General features: G+C 45.5%; 1 protein-coding gene across 3 annotated transcripts in view; it reads left to right on the plus strand.

The window, feature by feature from the left end:
• LOC119979617 (GDNF family receptor alpha-1-like) overlaps positions 1 to 26,895 on the plus strand; it is a 230,280-nt gene that overhangs the window by 176,834 nt on the left and 26,551 nt on the right. For all 3 annotated transcript variants that reach the window (XM_038822105.1, XM_038822107.1, XM_038822108.1), the window contains one exon: positions 367 to 712. In XM_038822105.1, the coding sequence (XP_038678033.1) occupies positions 367 to 712 (346 nt within the window). The remainder of the gene's footprint in view (positions 1 to 366; positions 713 to 26,895) is intronic.

Consider the following 26,895-nt stretch of genomic DNA (forward strand, 5'->3'; position numbering starts at 1 on the left):
TGCAGATGACGATGTTCCCATACACCTGCTGCCCCTGTGACTTTGGATGGTAGAGGCTGCCGTGGGTTTGGGAAATAGTGTTGAAAGAGCTTTGGTGAGTTGCAGTGCACCTTGTAGATGGTACGCACTACTGTCACTGTGCAACGGTGGTGCAAGGAGTGGATGTTTAAGGTGGTGGATGGGTTGCCAACCAAGCAGGCCACTTTCTCCTCGATGATGTTAGAACAAGAAGTACTCAAATTTCATCACAAACTGTTGATAGGTGCCACTTTCTGTATAATTAACTGGCATTCTAAATGTAAAAAAAAAACATGAGAGTATAGAAATCATTAAAATATGCATGATATACATTCTCTTTTGCATTAGGTGCAGAACCTTTAGGGTCGAAGGGGAACAACTGTTTGGACGCTGCCAAAGCTTGCAACCTGAATGATAACTGCAAGAAGTTCCGGTCGATGTACATCTCGCTGTGCGCAGCCCATGTTTCTGCATCAGAGATTTGCAACCGAAGAAAATGCCACAGAGCTCTGCGACAATTCTTTGATCGCGTTCCTGCGAAATACACCTATGGAATGCTGTTCTGCTCCTGCAGGGATATGGCTTGTATAGAACGGAGGCGACAGACGATTGTGCCTATTTGCTCTTACCAGGACAAAGAAAAGCCAAATTGCTTGTCTTTGGCTGATATGTGCAAGACAAATTACATCTGCAGGTAAGATACCAGAGAAGTGATTAATGAGAAGGCCGAATGAGGTTTATAGCTGCTGCAATTGCCAGGATTTTGTTTCAGGATTTCCACCAGGGTATTGGGCAACTGGGAAAACCTGACAACTCGGGCTAAATACTAAAAGTCTGTTTCTTGTTGCTAGCTCCAGTGGAATGGTTGATAACTGAAATGAATTATCTAGAGGTTAGAAACAGGCTTGGAGGAATATGAACTGCAGTCTGTGGGAAAAGCTACAAATTGTATATATTCCAAGTAACATGTATTCCTGTTACATAATTCTACTGTATGGGCTTTAGTACAATTTTCATTATCCTCAATTCTATATTGTGTCTATAAACATTACATGTGGAATAATACATCAGCAACTGTATTTCATGCACCACCAAAGAATAATGGTATCAACTATTTGTTGATAATTAGTTCCCATTTGTGTTCTTTACTACCCTGTTTCTTCACTCAGATGTCCTTTAATAGGCCACTTGGTGAGGAAAGATTTCCTCTGGTTACTATGCGTTAGCAAAATCATAAATGCATAAGTCAGTACACATAATGACCAGAGCAATTATTTCTACCTTGACTGAGCAGCATGTAATATTCTCCTGTACCAATCCTGTCAAACCCGTCTCCCATAAAATGGAACAGTCTACAGTTCCAAAGTGTTTTGTTTATCAGCCTTGGTAATAACTTGTCAATTAAGGGCAAGGTACTTTGCATATTATTGGAAAGTGATGTTCAAATCTTTGAGAGGATTAAATTCAACTTCAGCAGGGGTGCAAAATGAGCAATGGGAAATTAGCCATCTGTTATAAATGCAAGCAGATTTTCCCTTTTCATTGCTGCCCAATGGGTCATCAGAATCCTACTGAACTGCTCCTCTGGGGTGGTTTTAATTTCTAATTCACCATGCCCTCAGAATTGGACATCAAGATAGTTAAAGTTTTTTTCCCATTGTGCTTTGACCCTGACCGATGTCATTCATATCTTATAGCATTTGGGAAGGAACAATAACATTATGCAGTAACTGAGGTGACATGCTATGCAATTATTATAGCAGTTACTGAATAGCTTCAAGGGACTATCAATAATTCTTTAGTTTTCAATATTTCTTTGCTGGTTTATTTCACAAGCCAATAACTTGAACTGATCCACTACTAGTAAAGGAAATCATTACAAAACAATACAGTAATGCCCCTGGAGACTGGGTGATACAGTGAATTATAAACTGATTTAGACTTTTAGTGAACCGTCAGCCAGTTTTAATAGATGTAAATATGTCTGCTGACCGTAAAGATCCCAAACAAGAATAGTGAATAACCTTAGCCACGTTTTTGAGGGCAAATGTGGGTGAGACAATATATCCAAGAATATGACCCTAACTTTGCAGTGAGGGCTCAAGATTAATTGTTGTGGGAATCAAAACCATTATGCTATAGCGATTGGAGGCCTTCGTTGGATATTGTGACAGTGTGGAAAGCCACACTGATTTGATTTAAACAGGTTTTGTGATGTACTTGATCCTGATCTGGGAGAGCTTGATGGCATCAGAGAATGCAAACAGTGGGAAATCTCGTCAGCTCTGATATGTAAATGTAGGCATAAAACCCAGTACTTAAAAAAACACTGAATTTCCTACTGGCCACCCGTGCAGCACAACTTCAGCAGAAATGAACTTCCACAATTCTTTGACAGCTGAACAGTTCTTTGACAGTTAGACAGTCTTTGTCATTTGGACAGTTCTTTGACAGCTGGAGGGTTCCAATGAGTTTATGCACTGTTCACACACTCATGTTTACCTTTAGCAAATCCAGAGGGTGTCTTAGCTCTCTCAAAGGCCTTCAGGACCAGATCCAAACGGGTACTGTTATGTATCAGAGTAACAACATTGGCTGGTGTAAGATCATGTTTACGCAATGACACAATCAGACCATTTTATGGGCTTTTGTGGAGTTCACTGTTCTGCCCTGTTTGAAAAGCATATTGTAAATAAACCCCTTGCACTATGTGATACGAACTGTACATGTGCTACCTCTGATTCTATCCCTTTGCGGCTATAACAAAGCACATAGCAAAAGAGAAATTGGCGATGAGATCAGGGCTGTAAACAAAAAAATGGGAGAAAAACAACTTTCAATGACACTCTTGTGAAACATGCACCATTGGTAGTGAGATCAGGAGAAATATCATCGACTTCCAAGATGAAATCTTTGAGTGACAAGTAAAAATAACGCAAGTAAATACTTGGACACCGTCCAATTTGTAGCGGGGCATTGACAAATCAAGGGTTAATCGCAGCCGCCACCAGTACGTAAGAGGGTTTTCAAAAAGAAAAAAAAGCTATCATTTGTAGTGGGCAGAGCTGCAGAAACCACACACGAGTGACTGAAATGGTCTGTTGGAACGTGGATCTACGGGGTTGCCGACTCTGCTGCCTGGGAAATGATAGCGAGGTACAGAGACTGCTAATCTGCTTGTGCGCTGGGAGTTTACCTGCTTTATGCAGAGAGAAAATAAACAGCAGGAAAGACAGGCTGAGTAACCGATCAGGGAGCTGCAATCCAAAAATGACGTGAGGAAAAGGTGCTGAGGTGACATTGATGTGTTTGATGAAGAGGAGGAGACAGGGGACTCTTTTATAGGGAAAGGTTCCAGTCATTCCTTAAAGCCAATCAGACATAGCAAATCTGAATACTGTGACCTTTCTCCGCTCAGTTGGGAGGAAAACATTCCTGTAGTTAGTACACCCAGACAAACCTAGGTACAAGTCATATGATGAGTTAATGACTGTCTTGCAAGTACATTTCTCTCCCCATCCACTATTAATAGCTGATAGATTCTGCTTTCACCATTGTGCACAGGAGGAAGGGGAAAACATTTCACAATTTGTCGCATCGCTGCGATAACTATGCAAACCTGCCCAGATTTTGGATGATGCACTTTGCAACAATTAGTCTGTGGCCTCAGGAATGAAGCCATCCAAAGGGAATTGTTGGCTGCAGGTGCATTAACCCTAAATCTGTTGTAGAAATCGCAACGCCTTTAAAACTTGCTGCGAGAGAAACTTCCCTGAGTTCAAGCTAAAGTCCACAAGATGCAGTTTGAGAAGCAGGTCCACCAAGAACCTACCATGTCATCGCTGCAATCAAGTGGGACATATGACAGGAGATTCTTGGAGCAAGGAGGACAAATGCAAAAATTATGGTAAAGTTGGTCACATTGCCAGGGCATGTTGATCACCCCAACCTTCATCAGCACAAAAGAAATGTATCAAGAAAAATACTACAAAGTCTGCAGGACGAGTTTACCAGTTTTAAGTGATCCAACTGAAGACTGACTGGGGACCAAAGTATCAAGTCAGCGGAAGGAATTTAAACTGTGTGTTCTAGCAGTATAAGGAGATCAGCAACGATTTTGGGTCTGTCCAAAATTAAATGGGAACATTATTAAGGTGGTTACTGGTGCTGCAGTATCACTTATTCCTGAATCGATATGCCATCGAAAATTGAAGCATCTGCCATTGTAACCATCTAATGGTGTCTTGGGGACATATACCGAGGAGGTTGTTTCGCTGAAGGGCTTTATCAAGGTGACTGTGAAGGCTTATGAGCAGAAAGTGGAGTTGCCACTTCACATTGTTCAAATAAACTGTCCAACATGTTTGGAAGATCTTGATTAATGAAGATTAAGCGACATTGAGTCATCGTGAACCAACTTGTTGATTCTACGAATGATTGTCAACCACGTCTGAGAAAGTATGCAAAGATATTTGAGGAGTCATTTGGATTCAGGAATGGGGTCGAAATGAAACTCGAGATAAAGGCAAACAGTAGGCCTAAATGTTTGAAAGCACGTACTGTACCCTATACTATTCGACCTAAAGTGGAAGAAGAACGTTACCACAAGCGATGGGCAAGCCCAATCTCCCCAGTCTTAAAGAACAATGGTACTGTATGAATATGCGTAACTGTGTATCAAAACCAGAAAATGCTGGTCAATCTCAGCAGGTCTGACAGCATCTATGGAGAGAGAACCGAACTAATGTTTCATGTCTTGAAGAGTCTTTGTTAAAGCTTTGTCAAAAAGTATAAATCTCATCCTATTTCCAGTTCTCTCAAGCTTTGACAAAGAGTCATCAAGACTCAAAATGTTAACACTGGTCTCTCTCCACACATGCTGCCAGACTTGCTGACATTCTCCAACATTTTGTTCCTGTTTCAGATTCCAGCATCCTCACTATTTTACTTTTAACAACCCTGTTATTATCTGATGATTGGTATTGTCTACCACTTATCGAAGGTCTATTTACAGGTCTCACAGGCAGCCAAAAATTGAGCAAAATTGATCTCTCCCAAGCCTACCTGCAAATGAACATCGCTATTGAGACTATAGTAACACACAAGGGTCTGTTTTGGTATTGGAAGCTTCCATTCAGGATGACGTCAGCACCACCAGCCCTCTTAGAGCAATCTATGAATCAGATCTTAAGTGGGCTACTGGGTGTGTAATACTTCCTGGACAACATTTTGATGACAGGTTCGAACAATGTAGAGCATGGAAAGAATCTGGATGCTACTCTTGCAAGGCTGCAACTACATAATCTCAGAGTCAAGGAAGGGAAGTGCGAATTTTAAAAATCTTCTATTCACTATCTTGGAAACATCATCAACCAAGACGGTCTGAGCAAAGAACCAAAGAAGATGTTGTAAGTCCTGGATGCTCCATGGCCGCAGAACGTGACTCAGTTAAGGCCAATTCTAGGATTATTATGGAAGGTTCGTGCCACAGTTAGCAACAAGGCTGAAGCCTTTGTGGGTTGCTTTGTAACAAACAAGCTTGGCGCTGGACGAGAGATTGTGAGGATGCTTATCAAAATATCAAAGTAATAAATTATAGGAATCGGAGTTATTGGTCGATTATAACCCAAAATTGAAGCTGCAGCTTGTTTGCGATGCATCACTCCATGGAGTTGGAGCAGTTGTCTCACATTATGCCTTCAGGTGAAGAGTGACTGATAGCATTTTCTTCCAGGACATTGACGAGCCCTGAGTTCAACTATGCTCAACTTGAGAAAGAAGCTCTCAGCACGATCTTTGTTATTTGAAGGTTCCACCATTATTTGGATGCAGCTCAATTTTAGCACATAGGGTGCCGCCTCCAGCCTGCATCAACACTGCTGCCTTCTGGAGCGTCTGGCCGCTTGGGCTGCCACCAGCACCACAAGAGCATCCTCTGCGGGACTCACACTGGCATCCAATTTGGTACCAATAAGGAATTAGAGAAGGAAATAGACTGACAATCAGATAGGGCTGCCCCCAACCTTACGTGTCCCACCTCCTCTCAGAGTGCCATCCAGCTAGCCAGTTGTGCAGGAGATCCTTGCTCTGCACCCCCCCCCCTTCCCACCTGACCCCCCACCCTCGACTCCAACTTGGCCATAGCAGGAGTTGATACAGATTCAATGGGCTGAATGGCCTCCTTCTGCATTGTAAATTCTATGATTCTTTGATATGATTCTAAATCCCAGCTCTTGACTATTTGAATGCTGGTTGCTGTCTCTATGGTGCTGACGCTTCTCGAGATCAACAATACCTTTCACGTTTCGAAGTTTGATTGAAATGCATGCAATATTCATCATCTGATACACGGCACGCGCACCCCTCAATGCCCCCCACCACCACCACCACCACCACCACCACCACCGCCACCTCTGGCCCAGGAACGAGCCCCGACCTGGAATGCTTCAGCCCCCTGCCCCCCGGACCGCTGGGACAACAGCTCCAGTGCCCTTGAGCTGCATGCCCGCAAATGGAAATGGCTATTCACTTCCTCAGTTCCCCCTCAGCTGCCATTGCACCAGATTTGTATTTTTCAAAAGGAGTACAAAATGATGCCTGCCTGATTTCTCGTTGGGAGTGGTTAATTCCCGGGAGGCCATTACATTTGACTTCGCTAATGAGATGGAAATGAATACAAATTGGGGTTAATGATACGCTCACCGTATTCGTGAGAGATCCAGAACTCACCATTGGGAGCGGGCCAGCTCGTTAATAAACTGATCGCGCCCAGCACGAATCTCGATTTTAGTATTTCCCGCTGTTGTACCGGGATATAATAATATAAAAAATTATATTATTATTAAAATTTTGGGGAATGAGTTCCATATTAGCACAATGCTCTGCATGAGAGTGTTTCCTGTTATCAGTCCTAACTGAATTAGCTCTAATTTTCAGACGATGCCACGTTATTTTGGATTCTTATACCAACGTGCCGTTTCTATGCTTCTACCTATTAAATTCCTTAATTATTTTAAATAACTCAATTAGATAACCCCTATGTTGTCCAAACTCATGGGAATGCAAGCCAGTTTATGCAACTAGCCCTCATAGCTTAATCCCTTAAAATCCTTTTATCATTCTGGTATATCTTCCAATGCCACTTTATACTCCATGAGACTCAGTGTCCAAAACTAATGCTGTACTTCAAGATAAAAATGTAAGCCTGCTTGTGACGATAAAGATTATTATTAAAAGCAAATTACTTACAGATAGTGGAATCAGAACCAATAATAGAAAGTGCTGGAAAATCTCAACCAGCCTGACAGCATCTGTAGTGAAAGAACAGAGCTAACATTTCGAGTCTGGATACATCTTTTGTCCGACTTGAAACGTTGGCTCCGTTCTCTCTCCACAGATGCTGTCAGACCTGCTGAGATTTTCTGTTTTTGCTGCTGTTGTTCAAATTGGGTCTAATGACGATTCTGTATTCTGAGCTGATTTAGCTAATTGGGCTAAACAGCTGGCTTGTGATGCAGAACAAGGCCAGCAGCGCGGGTTCAATTCCCGTACCAGCTGAGAATTCTGAATTCTCCCTCTGTGTACCCGAACAGGCACCGGAATGTGGTGACTCGGGGCTTTTCACAGTAACTTTATTGTAGTGTTAATGTTAAGCCTACTTGTGACAGTAAAGGTTATTTATTTTATAACTGAAGTATCACTTTCTCACTTTTTAATTCTGACCCTCCATTGAGAGAAAGGCCATCAATCCATTAGTTTTTATGATGACTTTTTAAATTTGTGCTTTTAGTGATTTAAGTACAAGGATTCCTGGCTTCTCTAATGTTAATAATCCTTCGCAATTACCAATTCGTCTTTCTCAGAATCAAAGCGGGTGAGCTCGCATTCGCCACTTGGAATTCCACCATCCATAGTTTTCCCATTCATGTAGTCTATCCATGTCTCTTTGTACTGACAAATTACTTAAAACAATTGACCAACAACATTATACTGGAGCTGAGCCAGGACTCGATAGCAAAGAGAGAGTAGAAAATATAGGGTGGACTTCAACTTTTAAGTCATCTGTTTTGTGCATCCCAAGGTAATTTGAACTCACAGCTCAAAGCTATGTCTAAGATGAAAAAAAGAAAGGTGCCTTTAAAAGAAAGCGCGGCAGTGTGGAAAAAAATTGCTAGCTTGGCAAAGAAATTAAAACATGGTTCATAAATCTGCAATTGCTCTACCCTGCCCTTCTGGTACATCATTACCTGCAATGTTAAACACCCACAGCAAAAGTGTTTTATTACTCTCTCAAAAATCAGGCACTGCACTTGCGATCAACAGAAAAATATGATCAGGAGAAATAAAAGTAGAATTTATTTCATAGTTTGAACCATGTCAGATGCTATCCAGTCAACACAACACAAAAAGCCTGAGTTAAAAAGGGGAGAAAGAAAAACAACTTTCCCCAAAATCTCCTCTTTGTGAAGAAATGCAATAACCCATGAGCCATAATATGGTGTCATATTTACACAGTCCTTGAAGTTGGGACTGATTTATGTGCTTGCTGTTTAAAATCTTCTGATGGAATACCCTTGATACAAACACCCCTTCTTAACATAGCTAGGTAAGATTTTACTCCATCTGGTGGGCATGAAAGAAGGATTTTAAGCTGATGTTAATGCATGCACCATCAATTGTCTGTCAGCATGTTCTTGACATGAATATTTGACATATTTACAGTTTTCCTCCTGCCAGATGGTTTAATTGTGACTGATGCAGTCTTTGCTGACAATGTCAAGGCTGAAATAAGTTATCACGAAACACTTGTGGAAAATTTCCCCATTGAATTAACATCTTGGACATCAGAAAGCAATGTACGATTATTAGTCTATTCCACATTTTTTTTTTGCAGAGGCTGTTTCACATACTCACTCTCCTGCGTCGAGGAATTCCCCTGTGAGCAGGGGATCAAAGTAGAGTAGATTGAGTTAATCTGAATGCAGTTGATTCGAGTACTGAGTCCATCTGCCATTTTAACAGAACTAATGGAGTCGTGTTAGTTCTCCTGGCAAGTCATTGTGGAGCCTAACCATAGATTTGGTCTTTATTGTAACACTTCAATCTGCTGCTATAAGAATTGAAATATTCATTATTGAGGAAGGAAATGAGAATTCTACAAGTGCTTTTTGTTCCAATAAAATGGCTGCACTTTGTATAGAAATGAAGGAGCCATTTGAAAAGTCAACATATTAATTCCTCCATACCATTAGTATGGATTGAATTCAGTGAATGCTCAAACTAATGGCCAAGACCATTGATCGTAAATCAGCCCACACCTTAGATTTTTAATTGTGTAACTTGCTTACAGTATAATACTGTATTCCCTTCACCAAGACCGGCCTTCCGATAACAACCCCCTTTATTGCAGTAACAAGAAAGGCCGCAGCCAAGGCTTAAGGCAAATGCGTCCAAATCCAGAGACCTACTGAGATGCCAGTGTTCGAACAGCAGCATTTACGCTTCCGCCATTCATTTCCGATTGAGGAAGCTACCGGCCGCTTAATGGGGGAATTCATATTCTACGAAGCCCACAGCGAGATCCATTGACTATCCCATGTGTCCTTCATGGCCACAATAAAATCTCTCCCCCTCGGGATTTTCGGTGACTGCGGGCAGGAGGCAGCCGCACAGTGGAGGACTCCCGTTCGGGAACTGAATTTTCAGTGTCTTAACGCCCAGTCCCAGGGGCAACGGAGGCTGCAAAAGCAGTAAGAAGGCACAGTGAGGTGAAATGTCCAAATTGGGGAAACAAATGGCCATGATAAAAGTGGTTAATGAAAGTCCGCCAGGGAGTGGAAAGGTCAGCGCGGGGACTGCAAGGAAAGCAGAGGCTGGGGCACCAGGGGAGGCCGCATTGCTCACGGAAGAAGAAATGACCAAGGTGATGGCTGTGGAACTTGAAAAACAGTTCACAAAGCACATGGAAGCGATGAAGAAGGAGATGGGGGTAGTATTGAAAGTTCTGGTGGAGGAAGCGATTGCCCCAGTGAGGGCGGTGGTATCGAGCGCAGTGGCAGAGGTGCGGGAGCAAGGTGAGACACTGAAGGAAGTGGAAGAGGCATTATCGCAGCACCGGGATCAACTCACCTCGATGGGGAAGAAGTTGCGGAGGGTAATAGAGACCAATAAGGGTCTGCGAGCCAAAATGGAAGACCTGGAAAACAGATCCAGGCGACAGAATCTGAGGATTGTGGGTCTGCCCGAAGGATTGGAAGGCCCGAGGTTGACGGAGTATTTTGCCATGATATTGGCGAAGCTATTAATGGGAGGGGGACGATCCCTCCCGATATGAACTGGATCAGGCTCATCGGTCGTGGAGACCTATACCAAAGGCGAGTGAGCCGCCAAGAGTATTGACTCTGTGTTTCTGTAGGTACAGCGTAAAGGAGAAGGCCCTGTGCTGGGCAGAGCAGAAGCGGGTGGTGCAGTGGGTTGGAGCTGGTATACGCATATACCAGGACTTTACGGTGGAGCTGGCGAGGAGGCAGGCTGCCTTCAGCCGGGTGAAGAAGGCACTGTACACCAGCAAGGTGCAGTGTGGCATAGTATATCCAGCTAAGTTGAGGGTGACCTACAAATCCAAGGACTTTTATTTTGGGACGGTGGAAGCAGCGGAGGTGTTTGCCCAGGCAGAAGGACAGTGGCAGAATTGAGAAATGGTCGTGTACCGATGTAGCCTCATGTAACTTTAGTTTTTCACGGCGCATTGGTGTATGTATTAAATGAGTCAACGCTGTATATATTTGGACAAGGGAAGAGATGGGACTTTCATTTGCAATGATGGTTCTTTGTGGCTTGGGTATGTATGCGGGGGTTGTGTGCTAACGGGGAGTTCTTGGTTTTCCTTGGAAGGGGGAAGGAGACCCGGGCGGGGGCCTCCATGCTGGCCGGTTTAAGCTGCCCAGTGAATGGGAGCGAGGTCGGAGGTGCTGCGGCCATCGGAGCCTGATAGAACAGGTTCCGATGAGTCTAGCCGGGGTTGAAAGTTGGGGGAAGGAACCGAGATTGGGGGGAGGAGTTTACAAGAGGAAGTAGAGGGGAGGAGTCTGGGAGGGGTGTGGGGGGGGGGTGTCTACAATTCATGGGTGTCATTCACGGTACTCTTTCGTGGATTGGATGGCATTGAATGTTAGGGGGAAGGGTTGGGGTTGGACTCTATATGTCAATGGTGACCATAGGAGATTCCTGATTCCTTTTTCTTTTTTCCTTTTTTTTAATTTTTCCCTCAAGGGAGGGTTTGTTTTATATGATGCTTATATTGTCAGGTAGGCCACTGTTTGGGATGGTGGGAGGATAGGATTGTTGTTGTTGATAAGGGGATTGACATATTATTTGTTGCCGTTACTGTTTGTTGGTGGGGTGTAAACTCTGAAGGAAATGTGAAAATGGAGAATAAAAATATTTTAAAAAACAATCTCTCCCCCTCATGTCCGTATCTCCCACAGTACTCCCGGGGGGTGAAGGCCTCTTCGGCCTCTTTGCGATCGGTCTGAGGTCCGTCAAGGGTGTAACTGGATCAGGAGGTGTGAACCGAATTGGAGACCTTCACTTCCGGAGGGAAGCCGAAGAGTTACCGACGCGGATTCCTCCTCGGCATCTGTTACAGTCAGAACACCCGCTTCCTCTGCTTCCATCACGGAACCCGAGTCCTCAATATCAGGGAGATAGACATGGGTCTTCTTTGGACTGTTGCACTTCACTAGGAGCGGCAACCTCTGTGCCCAGTAGTGAAGCTTGTATGAGGACGGACTCCCTACTTATGAGATGGTCCAGGGGTTCCCTCTGGACCTTATCCTGAACCTTCATGTTGTAGAAGACTGATCCCGTTTTCTACAATATGACCCCAGGGACACAGCTGGAGCCATCACCAAAGTTTCTGACATAGACCAGAGCTGGGATTCTCCATTCTGGAGCCTAAGTGCTCCCATCAGCGAAGAATTGGGACTGGCCTCCACTGGCACTAGGACAAGGGACCATCATATAACTTTATGCATGGGGCGAGCTCACCGCATTCCATTCGAATCCCAGTATCGGACCACAATTTAGAGGGTCCTTTGTGGCAACCATAACAAATACCATATGGTGTGATTTTAAATCATACCAAGTACGTAGAAGTTTTAAAAATAAATTTAGAATACCCAATTAACTTTTTTTCCAATTAGGGGGCAATTTAGCATGGCCAATCCACCTACCCTGTGCATCTTTTGGGTTGTGGGGGTGAATCCCACGCAGACACGGGGAGAATATGCAAACTCTACACAGTCAGTGACCCAGAGCCAGGATCGAACCTGGGACCTCGGAGCCGTGAGGCCGCAGTGCTAACCACTGCGCCACCGTGCTGCCCTTCCCATATTTCTATTATTTTAATCGTTCATAGTCTGAGTGTAAAAACGCAGCTTAATAAAGATATAATAGAGTCCTGTTACAATATGAATAAACTGATTATGTTTTTTTTGCAAACTGTTACGACACTAACAGCAGCCAAACTAATGTAAACTATTACCATAATATTGAAATATTATATATAAGTGTTTATTTAAAAAGTGAGTATTAGTAACATGAAACTTAAGTGCGGCATTGTGTTTTGTTACTAATGTAATGAACTGAGTACATTACGAAATGCATTTTTCACTGTGCTTCACCTCAACTGCCCAGTCTCGAGTGGGTTCCTTGAGATATACTTTATTTGAAGGCAAGAGATACCCAACAGAGAAATCAAACCAAGAACCAACTAGAACTCATCTTGTGTCTTTTTCTTCTTTGGCGATCACTTGCTAATGAGTATGACTGTCCAGCTCAGAAATTCCGTGTTACCAGTCATGGGTTCTGCGGGTTCTTGCGTGGCTGATGAGTCCGATCCTAGAGCTGCATCTTCGACCGCGCTCTTGCCATGTGTTTCTGGGGAGTGGGATCAGTCCTTGGAATCTAGATCACTGGTATTCCTTTCTCAAGCTCCTTTTCTGGACCACCACTTAACGTAGGGTGTCCTTGAAGATTTGTGATCTTTCTATCAAAGGTTCTCCCAAGTAGGTCTCTTCTGAACATGGGTCTCCCAGGTGTTGATGCCCGTGTTGCATTTCTTGAGGTAAGCCTTCAGGGTGCCTTTAAAGCCCTTTCTTTATGCTCCATGTTCGGAAGCCTTCCTTCAGCTGGGCAAAGATTTGCTTTGGGCCTCTAACATCCTCAGCACATAGCTGGCCGGGTGGTGTTAGTTTTGGATGATCATAGCCTCAATGCTGGTACTCTTGGCTTCTTCAAGGACACTGATGTTCGTAAGCCTGCCTTCCCAGTTGATGCAGAGAGTCCATCTCCGACAGCATTCATGGTTCTCCTCCAGGGCCTTGAGGTGGTGTCTGTACGTAGTTTCTGAGCCGCATAGAAGTAGCTGTTGATTTCATACGAATATCTTCACCTGATCTGCCATTGAGGACTTGTTTTGGATTGCACTTTGATTCCTCTCCTCCAACGTTACTGTCATGGTGGCCCTGCGAGGTGCTTAAGACTCCGAATGACATTGTCCTCGGGAGCAACGGAAGGTTCAAGTCGCTCCACAACGGCAAGGCAACATTCCTCGGAAAAGTGTTCTTGTGTACTTACTACTGGTTCATAAAGCTTCACGGAGGGGGCTGATTTTTACCTGGAGCAGGTTTCGAGCTGGTGAGGGGCATTGCAGGCAAGTACAAAACACTGATTGGTCTAGACTTCTGGTGCAGAGAATGTTTAACTCTTCGGCTTCATTTGAACTAATTGATGAAGCTTTGGAGGCTTAATCAGAAATGCACCTTCTAATTTCGCTTTCATTGACTGTTTTAGTTCTGGAGTTACTGGTGAAGGAGGTGGGGGTAAGGAGGGAAAATTTATTTTCTACAAATTGCCCGATGATCCCAAAAAATTGATTTCACCAGGCCTTAAGAGAGGTGGCAGCGATGGTAATTTCTGTGAATATTATCCCAGGACCTGGATAGAAAACTCGGCAAATATTTCAATGGCCTGGGAAGAGCAGCAAGGGTAACTGTGGTGATATGCCTGTGAATAATATTGCATATTGTTAGCAATGCAGCCTCCAGCCAGCTGGTGGTGTCAGACATCGGTCATGTGACATCCGACTCTCGTCAGTTGGTAGTAAGGTGTACAACAGGACAGTTGCACATTGGGTAGTTCCAGGAAAGTTCACAAAACTCTGTAGTAATTTAGTCTGTATAGCATTCTGTATGTTATCTTTCCATGTGTTGATCAATGAATCATCATTCCAGTTAAGTCACCAGCAGTTCTGTGTGCATCATTGCAACGGCAAGGCCACAGAACAGAACAGTAACTACCTTCTTTCACAAGCTCTCTCAAAAACACCTGGCAATTAGAACATAGAACAGTACAGCACAGAACAGGCCCTTCGGCCCTCGATGTTGTGCCGAGCCATGATCATCCTACTCAAACCCACGTATCCACCCTATACCCGTAACCCAACAACCCCCCACCCCCTTAACCTTACTTTTTAGGACACTACGGGCAATTTATCATGGCCAATCCACCTAACCCGCACATCTTTGGACTGTGGGAGGAAACCGGAGCACCCGGAGGAAACCCACGGACACACGGGGAGGACGTGCAGACTCCGCACAGACAGTGACCCAGCCGGGAATCAAACCTGGGACCCTGGAGCTGTGAAGCATTTATGCTAACCACCATGCTAGCGTGCTGCCCCTTGCTCTTTACTCTGTACACTGAATAATTCCCATCTTTTGCATCAAATCCATCACTGTTGCATGGGTGCACTACATGACCGTGCACTCCTCTCTGATGAACCCTTCCTTGCTTTACTCCAAGCATTTGCTTTCCGTTCAGCATCTTTAAAAAAAAATTTAGAGTGCCCAATTCATTTTTTCCAATTAAGGGGCAATTTAGCGTGCCCCACCCACCTAGCCTGCACATTTTTGGGTTGTGGGGGCGAAACCCAAGTAAACACGGGGAGAATGTGAAAACTCCGCACGGACAGTGACCCAAAGCCGGGATCGAACCTGGGACCTCGGCGGTGTGAGGCTGCAGGGCTAACCCACTGCGCCACCCCGCTGCCCTTCTTTCTGCTTCAGCATCTTAATCGCCCCTTTTTCTCTCTTTCTCAGCACATGCACCACCTAAAACGTCACAAAGGCACACTCTCATAGAATCATAGAATTTACAATGCAGAAGGAGGCCTTTCGGCCTATCGACTCAGCACCGGCCCTCGGAAAGAGCGCCCTATTTAAGCCCATGCCTCCACCCTATCTCCGTAACCCAGTAACCCGACCGAACCTTTTGGATACTAAGGGCAATTGATCATGGCCAATCTACCTAACCTTTACATCTTTGGACTGTGGGAGGAAACCGGAGCACCTGGAGAAAACCCACGCAGACACAGGGAGAAGGTATAAACTCCACACAGGTCCCAAGACTGGAATTGAACCAGGGTTCCTGGAGCTGTGGGGCATCAATGCTAACCACTGTGCCATAGTGCCACCCAGTAGGCACTTACTAAGTCCTGCCCTGCTTTTGCAGGAGAAAATCATCATCTTTTCCATGCTGGAGCAGCAAGCTTTCAGGATTTGAGGCCTATCAATAACCATCTGTATTGTAGGTTTCAAGACAGAGTGCTTATCTGAACATGGTCCGTGTCGATCATATTTATTGTTTCATACACCTAACAGAATACACATTCAGTTAACCTGGCTGCATTGTTTTTTTTAAATTTAGATTACCCAATTATTTTTTCCAATTAAGGGGCAATTTAGCGTGGCCAATCAACCTACTCTGCACATTTTTGGGTTGTGGGGGCGAAACCCACGCAGACACGGGGAGAATGTGCAAACTCCACACGGACAGTGACCCAGAGCCGGGATCGAACCTGGGACCTCAGCGCGGTGAGGCGGTTGTGCTAACCACTAGGCCACCGTGCTGCCCCGGCTGCATTGTTAACCTATTTCAGCTATTGTTTAGCTTGTCAGTGCCAGTCTCATTTTTGTCTATTGGCTCTTTCCTCTACGTCCTTCTCAGCAACATAAACCTCGATGAGAACTTACCTCAGAGGAAGAAATCCTTCTGAGGAGGTACTATCATGCACAGAGATTGGCACCGGATCAGTTAAACTGTAGTTACTGGAGTGTGCATGTGGCTACACAGCTAGTACAAGTGAGCAGGTATATCCCCCGGAGACAGCTTGCCAGAGGCAAGGTTTTCTCCCAGCTCTGCTGAAGAGAACAGAGAATAGATTTCAGGAGTCCGACTATGAAAACTGCTTCATACGCACAATACTAAAAGGTATGGCAAAAGGTACAGCACAATGGCTAAAAGTGCAGAGGAGCTCTCTTCCAGATTGCATGTTGTCATCTCACACACCATCACCAGACACTACTCTGCTTTGGAGTGTGTGGCCAAGGCAAAAGGATCCTCCCAACAGGAATCAATGTTACCAGCCTTGGGAGCTTCAGTAGGTTTGCGTAGCTTCCATGCAAATTCTAGGCAAATGGAGAGAGATTAATGGACCAAATAGGTAGGGGCTTTCAAGGCATTACTCGCCTGTGGTGTGCTTTCCTGTAGATCAATGGGATTGACAAGCCTGAGCCTCTGTGGCACTCGGGCAACAGGAGTGATGGATGCTGCCCCCTCAGCATATTTGTGCCCCAGCCACCTTTTCATTAATACCTGCCACAGTTCCAGAGAGTGAGCTGGGCCAAAGTCCTCATAGTGGTCCGAAGGACTACATTTTCTGCCGGGACCGCATATATTTAGCACCTGAAAGTCATCAATCACAAATACCTCAAAGGGCCCAGTGTAAGCAGCAACAACCTTGGGGAAGTGAATCGGGGAGCAACTTGTAGGAGTGGTCAGGTTACTAAGTAATTTTTTATAACCGGCACTGCGGGTTGATACTTTGGTGACAAATAAATTCAACAAAATTATTATGTTTGGCAATAAACTTATCATCTTATCATATGTGGTACTTTGAACATCTTATATTCTTGTGCTTGCCTTGTCTGTCATTCATATAGAAATTGGCTAAATGGTTTAAATATTTTAAAATACTATTTTAAGGGTCTAACAATGACTGTGAATGCAACAGCCTCAGTGAAACATAATGCAGAAGGGAATCAGTAGATCGCTAGTAGAACGCTGTTTGACAAGTTGACCTCTGCCTACAATGCATTATGATAACCCTAATTCTTCTGCTTCTCCGCCAACCCCATATGGGGCGGGATTCTCCTGCAATCGGAGGGGCGGGCCGTACCGGCGCCAAAGAGTGGCGTGAACCACTCGGGCGTCAGACTGCCCGGAAGGTGTGGAATCCTCCGCACTTCCGGGGGCTAGGCCGGTGCTGGAGGGATTGGCGCTGTGCCAACTGGCGCTGAAGGGCCTCTGCTAGCTGGCACGAGTTGGCGCATGCGCAGCAGCGGCAGCATGTTCTGGTGCATGCGCAGAACCGCTGGCGTTATTCCTGCGCATACGCAGTGGTTTTCGTCTTCGAGCCGGCCATCGTGGAGCCTTACACAGGCCAGTGCGGAGGGAATGAGTGCCCCCACGGCACAGGCCCGCCTGCAGGTCGGTGGGCCCCGATCGCGGGCCAGGCCACTGTGGGGGCCACCCCTGGTGCCGGATCCCCCGCCCCGCCCCCAAGGACTCCGCAAGCTGCCCTCAAAACCAGGTCCTACTGGTATAGATCATAGAATTTACAGTGCAGAAGGAGGCCATTCGGCCCATCGAGTCTGCACCGGCCACTGCCAAGGACCCCCGACCGGTGTGGCATGATCCCTGCCCCAGCCCGAAAACCGCCGCCGGAGAATTCGGCAGCCGCGTTGGAGCAGCGGGGCGGGATTCACGCCTCTCAACCTACCCCCCCCCCCCCCGGCGATTCTCCGACCCGGCAGGGGGTCGGAGAATCCCGCCCCTTATCTTTGCCTTCATTCAATTCTTCCTATTGTTCTGCAGTCCCCAAAAATAAAACCTTCTGAATTGCTGTGCAATGTGTACCACGCTAGAGTGATATGACGATGATGCGTAGACCTCAAATCTGTTGATGGTTGCTAGTTCCTTACTCCAGCATAACTTTGCATGTTGGCTGGATATCACAGTGTCTGTGACGTGGTATTTATAGATAGTGCGACAACTATAGGGGCCTGGGGTTGGGGCTCCTTCTTCTGTTGTTGGTCATTTTCTTGTGCGTCCTCCACTTGAGGTACAGTGATGATTATCTGAATGTTTGGCCGATCTGACCTAAGAAGAGCTTCTGTCCCCTGCAACGAAGTTGGACTAACTAGCTGTGTGAAGAATGAAGACAATTCAGAGCTGAAGTCCCAACTGAGAGTCTCTTTACTGCTGTACCTCTTGGGAACTTGCAGTTCCATGTAGTTGATGACAAAGATTGTCTTTCTTTTGCCATTTTAAGAAGGTTAAGGGCAATACAGGCAGCTCTACTCAAGAGAGAAAAAGATAGGTTTTGAATATCGGCTTTTGGCATATCTTAGTGGTTCTAGGATCATGCATATGACTGGAACTCTGATTCCTCCAGGGCCCTATTCCGACAGAACTGAAATACCGGTTCCCCTGTCCAATTTAAAATTGATGTCAGGACCATTTACTGAGATGTCCACGTTCCCTAAACGAGATCCCAGTAATCTTCACCTCACCCAAAAACGTATGGTTGGATTTTTTTTCCTGATGCGGTACCTGAATCTCATGGGTTGTCTTGGGATCTTCCACCCATCTGGGAGCATTAGCTTTGCAGTTTTGTGACATGGCTCAGGTATTTACAGTAGAACCATGCGCTGGGATTGCTGTTGCCTGTGAGATTATTTGGTTCCACAGTGCTGACGTGGTTACCCAATCTCTTGCGGTCAGTTTAGGTATTGCATTCCTTGGCCTGGAGCCTCTCAGCCCCTTTTTTTCCTTTACTAGCTGGGAAGATGGAGTTTTTCTGGATCATGGCTTGCTTTCACCACGTAAAATGGATTGGTGCTGTTGGCGGATTTGAGATTGACTGTTTGGATGGTCTTTCCAAGGGTCAGATCTCACTGAGCCTGTTGTATGTCTGAAAGGTCGTTGCCAGCCATTCCAACAACAATTCTGTCCCTCATAAGTTCTGACTTAAGATGACCATAGTCACAGACTTCAGCCAATCTCTATACTTCATTTATAAAAGAGACAACTGGTTCTCCAGGCAGTTGGACATGTTTGTTAAATTTCACTCTCTCTAAAGTGTTGTTCCTGCTTCGATTCAAATATGTTTTAAATGATTTTAGAACTGGTTCATTCAAAATTTATCTCAGGATTTGTGTATTCCTTGCCTCACATTAATTCACGGCTATCAGACCTACTGCATAAAATAGTGCATTGCCTTGTTCAGCCACTGTCTCTTTACCTGGTCCTGTAGCTATCGTATATCTTAGGAATCTTTTGCCGTCAAAGTCCCCAATTTTGTGTTTGATCTGGCCCTCGGATCAGTCCGAATTGGTCTGGTAAATTTATTTGTTGTCCATTGTTGCTTAAAAGTTCAGGGCAGCGCAGCTTTCAATGCTGTGCAGGTTTTAAAGATGGCGCTGCAGTCCCAGATTTTTCAAAGACTCTTCCCTGGCTTGTCGCATTTTGGTGGTCTCCCATGGCGATAGTGGTCCCCATCCATTTGGGGTTTCGGCATTGTGCAATGATTTGTTAGCGGCTGGTTTAGCACACTGGGCTACACAGCTGGCTTGTAATGCAGAGCAAGGCAGCAGCGCGGGTTCAATTCCTGTACCAGCCTCCCTGAACAGGCGCCGCAATGTGGTGACTAGGGGTTTTCACAGTAACTTCATTGTGACAATAAGTGATTAGTATTATTATTAAATTAAGGCAACAGAATCTTCCCTTCAATACCTGGGCATTTTGCAATTGATTCCCAGCTTTGTCAATGGAAAGGTAAGGCAGGGGAGGGTTTAATGGAGAAGCAGCAGAGGGAAAGAGCACCTGTGAGGGGCAGACCTTGGGAGGGGATGCCACATGTGGAAAGGGGGCCCTTGTAGGAGGCAACTACCCCTTGCCCCCAAGGCCCAAACGTTGCCGGCCTTCCCCCATGACCCGGAACTCCTTGTTTCACCTTCAAAATTGAGGCCAAGCAGGAAGTGGTCATAAGGGCCTCGGCAGGAGGGTTCTGGGAAGGCCACTTGGGGAAATTTATGGCCTCCCCTGTCTGCAAACCCTCCAGTGGGAGACTGTAAAATTCTGCCCTGCCTGTGGTGGTGGTTGGAACTGAAAGAACAGAAGCAAAATAACTTTCAAGAACCGAAAGATAGCAGCAGTGAATTACTGGTGAATTATATTTAATAAATTCTGACTTTGGTTGTGTTGTGTTATTTCACCATCCTGTCATTTCTGAACTTGTCACTTTCAAAACCTGCTAGTGTGCATATGATACTGAAAAGGAATAACATATCTAGTCAGCCATGCTCTACTTAAATTTCATCTCTTGTCAGCTGATTTCTGAGCACATTAATGGAATAATGAACTACCCAAAGTATCCAATCCTTCTGGTTGAAGGTGATTTATGTGGAGTCAAGTGATACCCACGGGGAAGAAAGCCGGAAAAATGCATTAATTAAAGATGTAGTTCTGTACAGTTGTTATTCTTTGTTTGTACAATGAATTCACTGACCTCTAGGTATAAAACATTGGGAATGAACTGACATTTTGGTAGCAGTGTCACCTTCTTTCAGCTCACTCACAATGATAAAGGCTTAATTAATTTTCAAGATTGAATGGTCTTTATAACTTGCAGATCTTTCAGAATGAAGAGACCATAATTTTTATTCCTTATACCACAGGTTAATTTAAAATCAATAATTTATTTTTATTGCACACATAATGATTGATTAGCTGTCGGCTAGTTAGATGTCATATAGAACACCAATACATTTCTACAAGCTTTGTTTTATCTAATTGGTCCTTGCAGTCCACTTTGATATATGAGCGATAGGTTAGGCAGTTTGCACTTTTTGCCAAATAATTGATGTAAAATGAAACCAGAAGACAGCGGCATTCAAAATCCCATTGGTAGTGCTTTACTGTTATGGAGTTGTCTTAATGAAATCCACCCCATGACTAGGAATGATATTTCATATGTATGTTTAACATTCTTAACTCCGTGTTGAGAAATGGCATTTGTAAAAATAGGAGTAATTTATATAGCGATTGCTTTAAGTCATTATATCCATTAGACTTGACAATGAAGACACTTTCTGACCCCATTACGAGGGATCATGTCACAGTTACCCTTTTTGAATCCACCAAACTTAAAACTACAATAAATAATGCAAGAGCTTGGAAACCATTCAGCAAATCAGCCACCGTGTGAACAAAGTGGTGATGTAAATGTTACAAATATCTGAGGAGTAGTTAAATGCACCATCTTGTTAAAAATGCATCACTCTCTGCTGAGGTAAAAAAACAAACTTGCATTTATACAGCATCTTTATTGTAAGAAACCATCCCAAAGCACTTCACAGCAGCGTTATCAAACAAAATTTGACACCGAGGCACAAAATGAGATATTACAGCAGGTGATCAAATGTTTGGACAGATGGTCGATTTCAATCTGTGTCTTAAAAGAGTAACGTCATAGAGATGTTTTACAGCATGAAAAGAGGCCCTTTAGCCCATCATGTCTGTGCCGGCCATCAACCTACTTTAATCAACATCATGGGGGTTACCATTGATCAGAAACTGAACTGGTCTAGCCACATTAATACTGTGGCTACCAGGGTAGGTTAAAGACTAGGAATCTATGGCGAATAACCCACTTCCTGACCCTAAAGCATGTCCACCACCTACAACGCACAAGCCAGGAGTGTAATGGAATACTCTCCACTTTCCTGGATGAGAGCAGCTCCACCAACAGTCAAAATCCCAACACCAGCCAGGACAAAGCAGCCCACTTGACTGCTCCCCCCTTCCACAAACATTCAACTGCTCCACCAACGATGAACAGTGGCAGCCATGTCTACCATCTACAAGATCCACTGCAATAACTCGCCAAGGTTCCTGAGATAACACCTTCCAAGCCCACGACCACTACCATCTAGAAGGACAAGAGCAGCAGATATCCGGGAACCCGACCATCTGGAGATTCCCCTCCAAGTCACTCATCACCCTGATTTGGAAATATATCGCCGCTCTTTCACTGTTGCTGGGCCAACATCCTGGAACCCCCTCCCTAACATCTCCTAGTGGTCAGTCAATGAATTACAACACAACCATGGCATCGCTATAAAGAAAACAATGGCCGAAACCCCGGACCTGGAAACCCACCGACTAACCAGGGAGGTGACTTTAACTGTGTACATGACCTGACATTGGACAGATCCAAACCCAGGACAAGTAACGTGTCAGGCATGACACGAGAATTGAACGCCTTTATGGAGCCGATGAGAGGGGAAGGGGAGGTAGACCTGTGGAGTTTCAATCACCTGAAGGAAAAATAATTCTCCTTCTTCTCCCATGTGCACAAGGCCTAATCATGCATAGTTTTTTTGTTGTAGGGAAAAGGATGCTTCCAGGGGTAACAAAGGCGGAATATTCCGCATTTGTAATTTCCGCCCACGTGCCACATTACATAGACGTGAGGTTGGAGAAGGGACGTCCCCATGGAGGCTGGATGCAGTGCTCGCTGCCGATAAGGAATTCTGCATACAAATATCCCAAGCCATCGACGGTTATGTATCCTGCAACCAGAATGGGGAGGTCTCACACTCCATGACCTGGGAGGCACTGAATGCAGTTATCAAGGGTGAAATCAGAGCCTATAGGGCCCTCAGGGACAGGAAAGAAAGGGCAGCCAAGCAGCGGCTGATCAAATCCATACTGGAGGTGGATCGGCAATATTCCAAGGCCCCAACCGTGGAGTTGCTGGCAGAAAGGAGAAGCTGCAGATGGAATTTGACCTGCTCTCCACATGGAAGGCAGACCACCAGCTCTGCCAGGAACAAGGGGCCTTTTACAAACATGGGGATGAGGCCAGCCGCATGCTGACACAGCAATTGAGAAAGCAGGCAGCCGCGAAAGAGATAGCACAAGTTAAGGACAGAAATGGTAGAATGGTAGTGGGCCCAAACAAGGCTGTTACAAACTTTTGCTAAGGGGTAATCACCTCCAAACATCCGAGGAGGAACTCTGGATGGAACAGTTCCTTGACACACTGGATATACTGCTGGTAAAGGAGGGCAGGAAACAAGGACTGGTGAAATCATGGAGTGTATCAATTCCATGCAGTCAGGGAAAATGCTGGGACCAGATGGGTTTCCAGTAGACTTTAACAAAATTTCTCAGTAGCGCTGGCTCCAAATCTCCGGGAGATGTTCAGTGACTCACTGTCAAAGGCGGCCCTGCCGCCCACCTGCCTCAATCTCATTGATCCCCAAAAAGGAGAAAAACCCAACAAAGTGTGGATCCTACAGACCCATCTCTCTCCTAAATGCTGATGCAAAAGTCCCAGCGGAAGCACTGACGAGGGGCCTGAAGTGATCGCAGAACATCAGACCAGGTTTGTCAAGGGCAGACAACTGTCAGTGAATATCAGATGCCTGCTGAATGTAATAATGACCCCATCCAGGGAGAGGACACCAGAGATGATCATCTCCCTGGATGCTGAGAAAGCCTTCATTCAAGTAGAATGGAGGTCCCTCATGGATTGCTTGGACGGTTTGGGTTCGGAGCTGGGTTCAACATGTGGGTGAAGCTCCTGTACAGCACTCCTACGGTGAGCGTGCGGGCAAACACCACCAGGGTAGTAATCTCAGAAATACTATCTGTGCCACGAGCTTCATCGTTTAGTCAAAGGCAGATCAGGGAGGTAAAAGTGTGGCTTGAGGGAAGGTGTTTTGGGGGGGGGGGGGGTTTAGATTTTTAGGTCACTGGTAGAGTGTGGAACACAGAAGAGGAGAAATTCCTGCAGTGTGTGCAGGAGAACCTTCTGGAACATTTCCAGTCCTACCAAGGAGCAAGCTGTACTGTATCTGATCCAAGAAAATGAGGCAGGGCAGGTGGAGAAGGTCAGAGTTGGGGCGCCGTTGGGAAGTAGCCATCATAATGTAATGCAATTCAGTATCCCCCCACCCCACTCTCACACACGCACACTCCAGGAGCCACCCGAAGAACATGGAACCAGGTCAGGCACCACTGCAAACTTGGTGAGATGTCCATGGAGGCCCCCACTTGCAACAACCACAGGTTCACATCGGATAAGATAAATGCTACATTTTGGACATGGAGCGAGGACAGAGGGACGCTGACAATAGAGACATGTACGTTGACAATAGACTGGCAACCCTGGGGGAACTCTCAGAGAGGCACCAACTCCCAAAAGGGACCAAGCTCAGGTACCCGCAGCTGTGCAACGTTCTCCATAAGGAGACAAAAACAATCCCCCAGAGACTCAGACACAATTAGTGGCTGGACTTGTTAGGGGATGATAAGTGTGGTGAGATCTACAGATAACTCATAGAAATGGTCAGGACCTCACTGGACGAGACTGGATGGAAATAGGGGGAGGAGATAGGTATGGAGCTCGTGGGAGGACTCTGGATTGAGGCACTGCACAGAATCAACTCCACCCCCTCCTGAGCTGGGCAAAGCCTGATGTAGCTCAAGATGGTGCACAGAGCACACCTCACCAAGATATGCATGAGTGGATTCTTTCCAGAAGATAAATGCAAATGGTGTCAAGAGGGCCCGGTCAAACACACTCGCATGTTCTGGTCCTGCCCTAGATTCAGGGAGTTCTGGACGGCCCTTTTCAAGGCGATGTACAGGGTGGTGGGAGTCGAGATGGAGCCGTGCCCATCTGTGGCCGTCTTCGGGGTGTCGGAGCATCCAATGCTCTGGACAGGGAAGGGGGTGGACGCTCTGTCCTTGGCCTTACTGATCATCAGATGGAGACTTCTGCTAGGTTGGAAGTCGGCATCACCACCCAGGGTCTCAGAGTAGCTCTCTGATCTGGCCCAGTTCCTGAGACTGGAAAGAATAAAATTTGCAATAAGGGAGTCTGAGGAGAGATTCCACGACATGTGGAAAACGTTCACAAGCCTCTTCACAGACCTGTTGACAATGAGCAACTAACTAGGAGTTTGGGGTGTGTGGGGGGTGTGTGGGGGGGCGGGGGGACAGCTAGGGAAAGGGTGGTGTAAAGGCGGGGCAGGGAATGCCGCCTGGTTGAAATGAAACTTGCAAACAGCAGAGAAAGAATATGGAGGAGGGCACAACACCCTCCCACAAGAGCCAAACAGGAAGAAGGACCAACCTATCCTCCCTCGAAAACTCAAGGAGGGAACAAGACCCCCCCCCCCCCCCCCCCCCCCCCCCCCACCAACACGCAAGACTTCAACAATCTGCAAACGAGAGGAAGGGTCCTGGCAATGAATGTAAATATGTGGGTAAAGCTTTCTGTAACTCTTGCCACTCAACGGTCAGAGTGCCGGTAAGAACCCTTCAAACAAAACTGTATAATACACACAAACACGATTGTAAATAGTGTAAGAAAGAACTGGGACCTTAGTCAGCTTGGGGCTCATATGTTGATTATATTGTGTTGACTATTACTATTGTATCTTTTTTGTCTGCAGAGTTCTGTTTTTAAGTGCAAAATGCCAATAAAAATATTTTTTTAAATAAAGGTAAGTATCCTATATGCATTCTTTACCATCTTATCTACCTGCCCTGCTGCCTACAGGAATCTATGGACATGCACCCCAATGTCTCTCTGATCCTCTGTACTTCCCATCATCCTACAATTAATTATTTATTCCCTTGCCTTGTTAGCCCTCCCAAAATGTATTACCTCACACTTTTTAGTGTTAAATACCATTTGCCACTGTTCTGTTCATTGAACCAGTTTGTCTATATCATCCTGTAATCTAAGGCTTTCCTCCCTACTACTTACCATATCACCATCTGCAAACTTATTTATTATACCTCCTACATTCAGGTTCAAATCATTAATGTATACTATAAGCAACAAGGGACCCAGCACCGATTCGTGCAGAACACCACTTAATACAAGCTTCTAGTCACAAAAACAATCTTCGACCATCACCTTCTGTCTCCTATCACTAAGCCAATTTTGGATCTAATTTGCCGAATTGCCCTGAATCCCATGGGCTCTTACCACCTTGATCAGCCTCCCATGCGAGACCTTACTTAATGTAGACTGCATCACATGGGCAGGATGGCACCCTGACTCTGATGCCACCCAGGCACTTTGGCACTGCCAGCCTGGCACCCTGGCATTGCAACACGGGAAACCTGGCAGTGCCACCTGGGTGCCAGGATGGTCAGGGTGCCAGGCTGACAGTGTCAAGGTGTCATCTTGCCCATGCCAGGGATCGGGCCTGTGCATGTCCTGTCCTTATCAAGTAGGGTTGGGGGCCTCGAGGACCTCTCAACTTGCATGTTTGGGCATTGGGGGGGGGTCTGGGAGCGGAGCTCCTCCATGCAGGAAATTAAGGTAGGTGCCCTGCTGAGGCCCATTTGATAACGGGGCAGTTCCTGACCCCACTAAACCCGCCCACAACGGGACTGTTCTTTTCGTTAAATCGCACCAACAATCTCCTTCATAAGCTTGATATCAATTTTTGCCTGATATTCTTGTGAGAAGTTTTGTGATGCTTTACCATATAAAGGTCCTGTAAAAATGTGAGTTGTTACAAACCTGAGTTACCATGCGAAAGTACTGAGGAAAGACTTGGCAAAAAACAAGGAGAGAAGGAAATGTTGGCTCTTTTTTTTCTTATTCATTCATGGGATGTGGGTATTGCTGGTAAAGTCTGCGTTTATTGTCAATCCCTCGTT

The sequence above is a fragment of the Scyliorhinus canicula genome, chromosome 16 (genome assembly GCF_902713615.1).
Source record: "Scyliorhinus canicula chromosome 16, sScyCan1.1, whole genome shotgun sequence".
In the NCBI taxonomy this organism is placed as follows: Eukaryota; Metazoa; Chordata; class Chondrichthyes; order Carcharhiniformes; family Scyliorhinidae; genus Scyliorhinus; species Scyliorhinus canicula.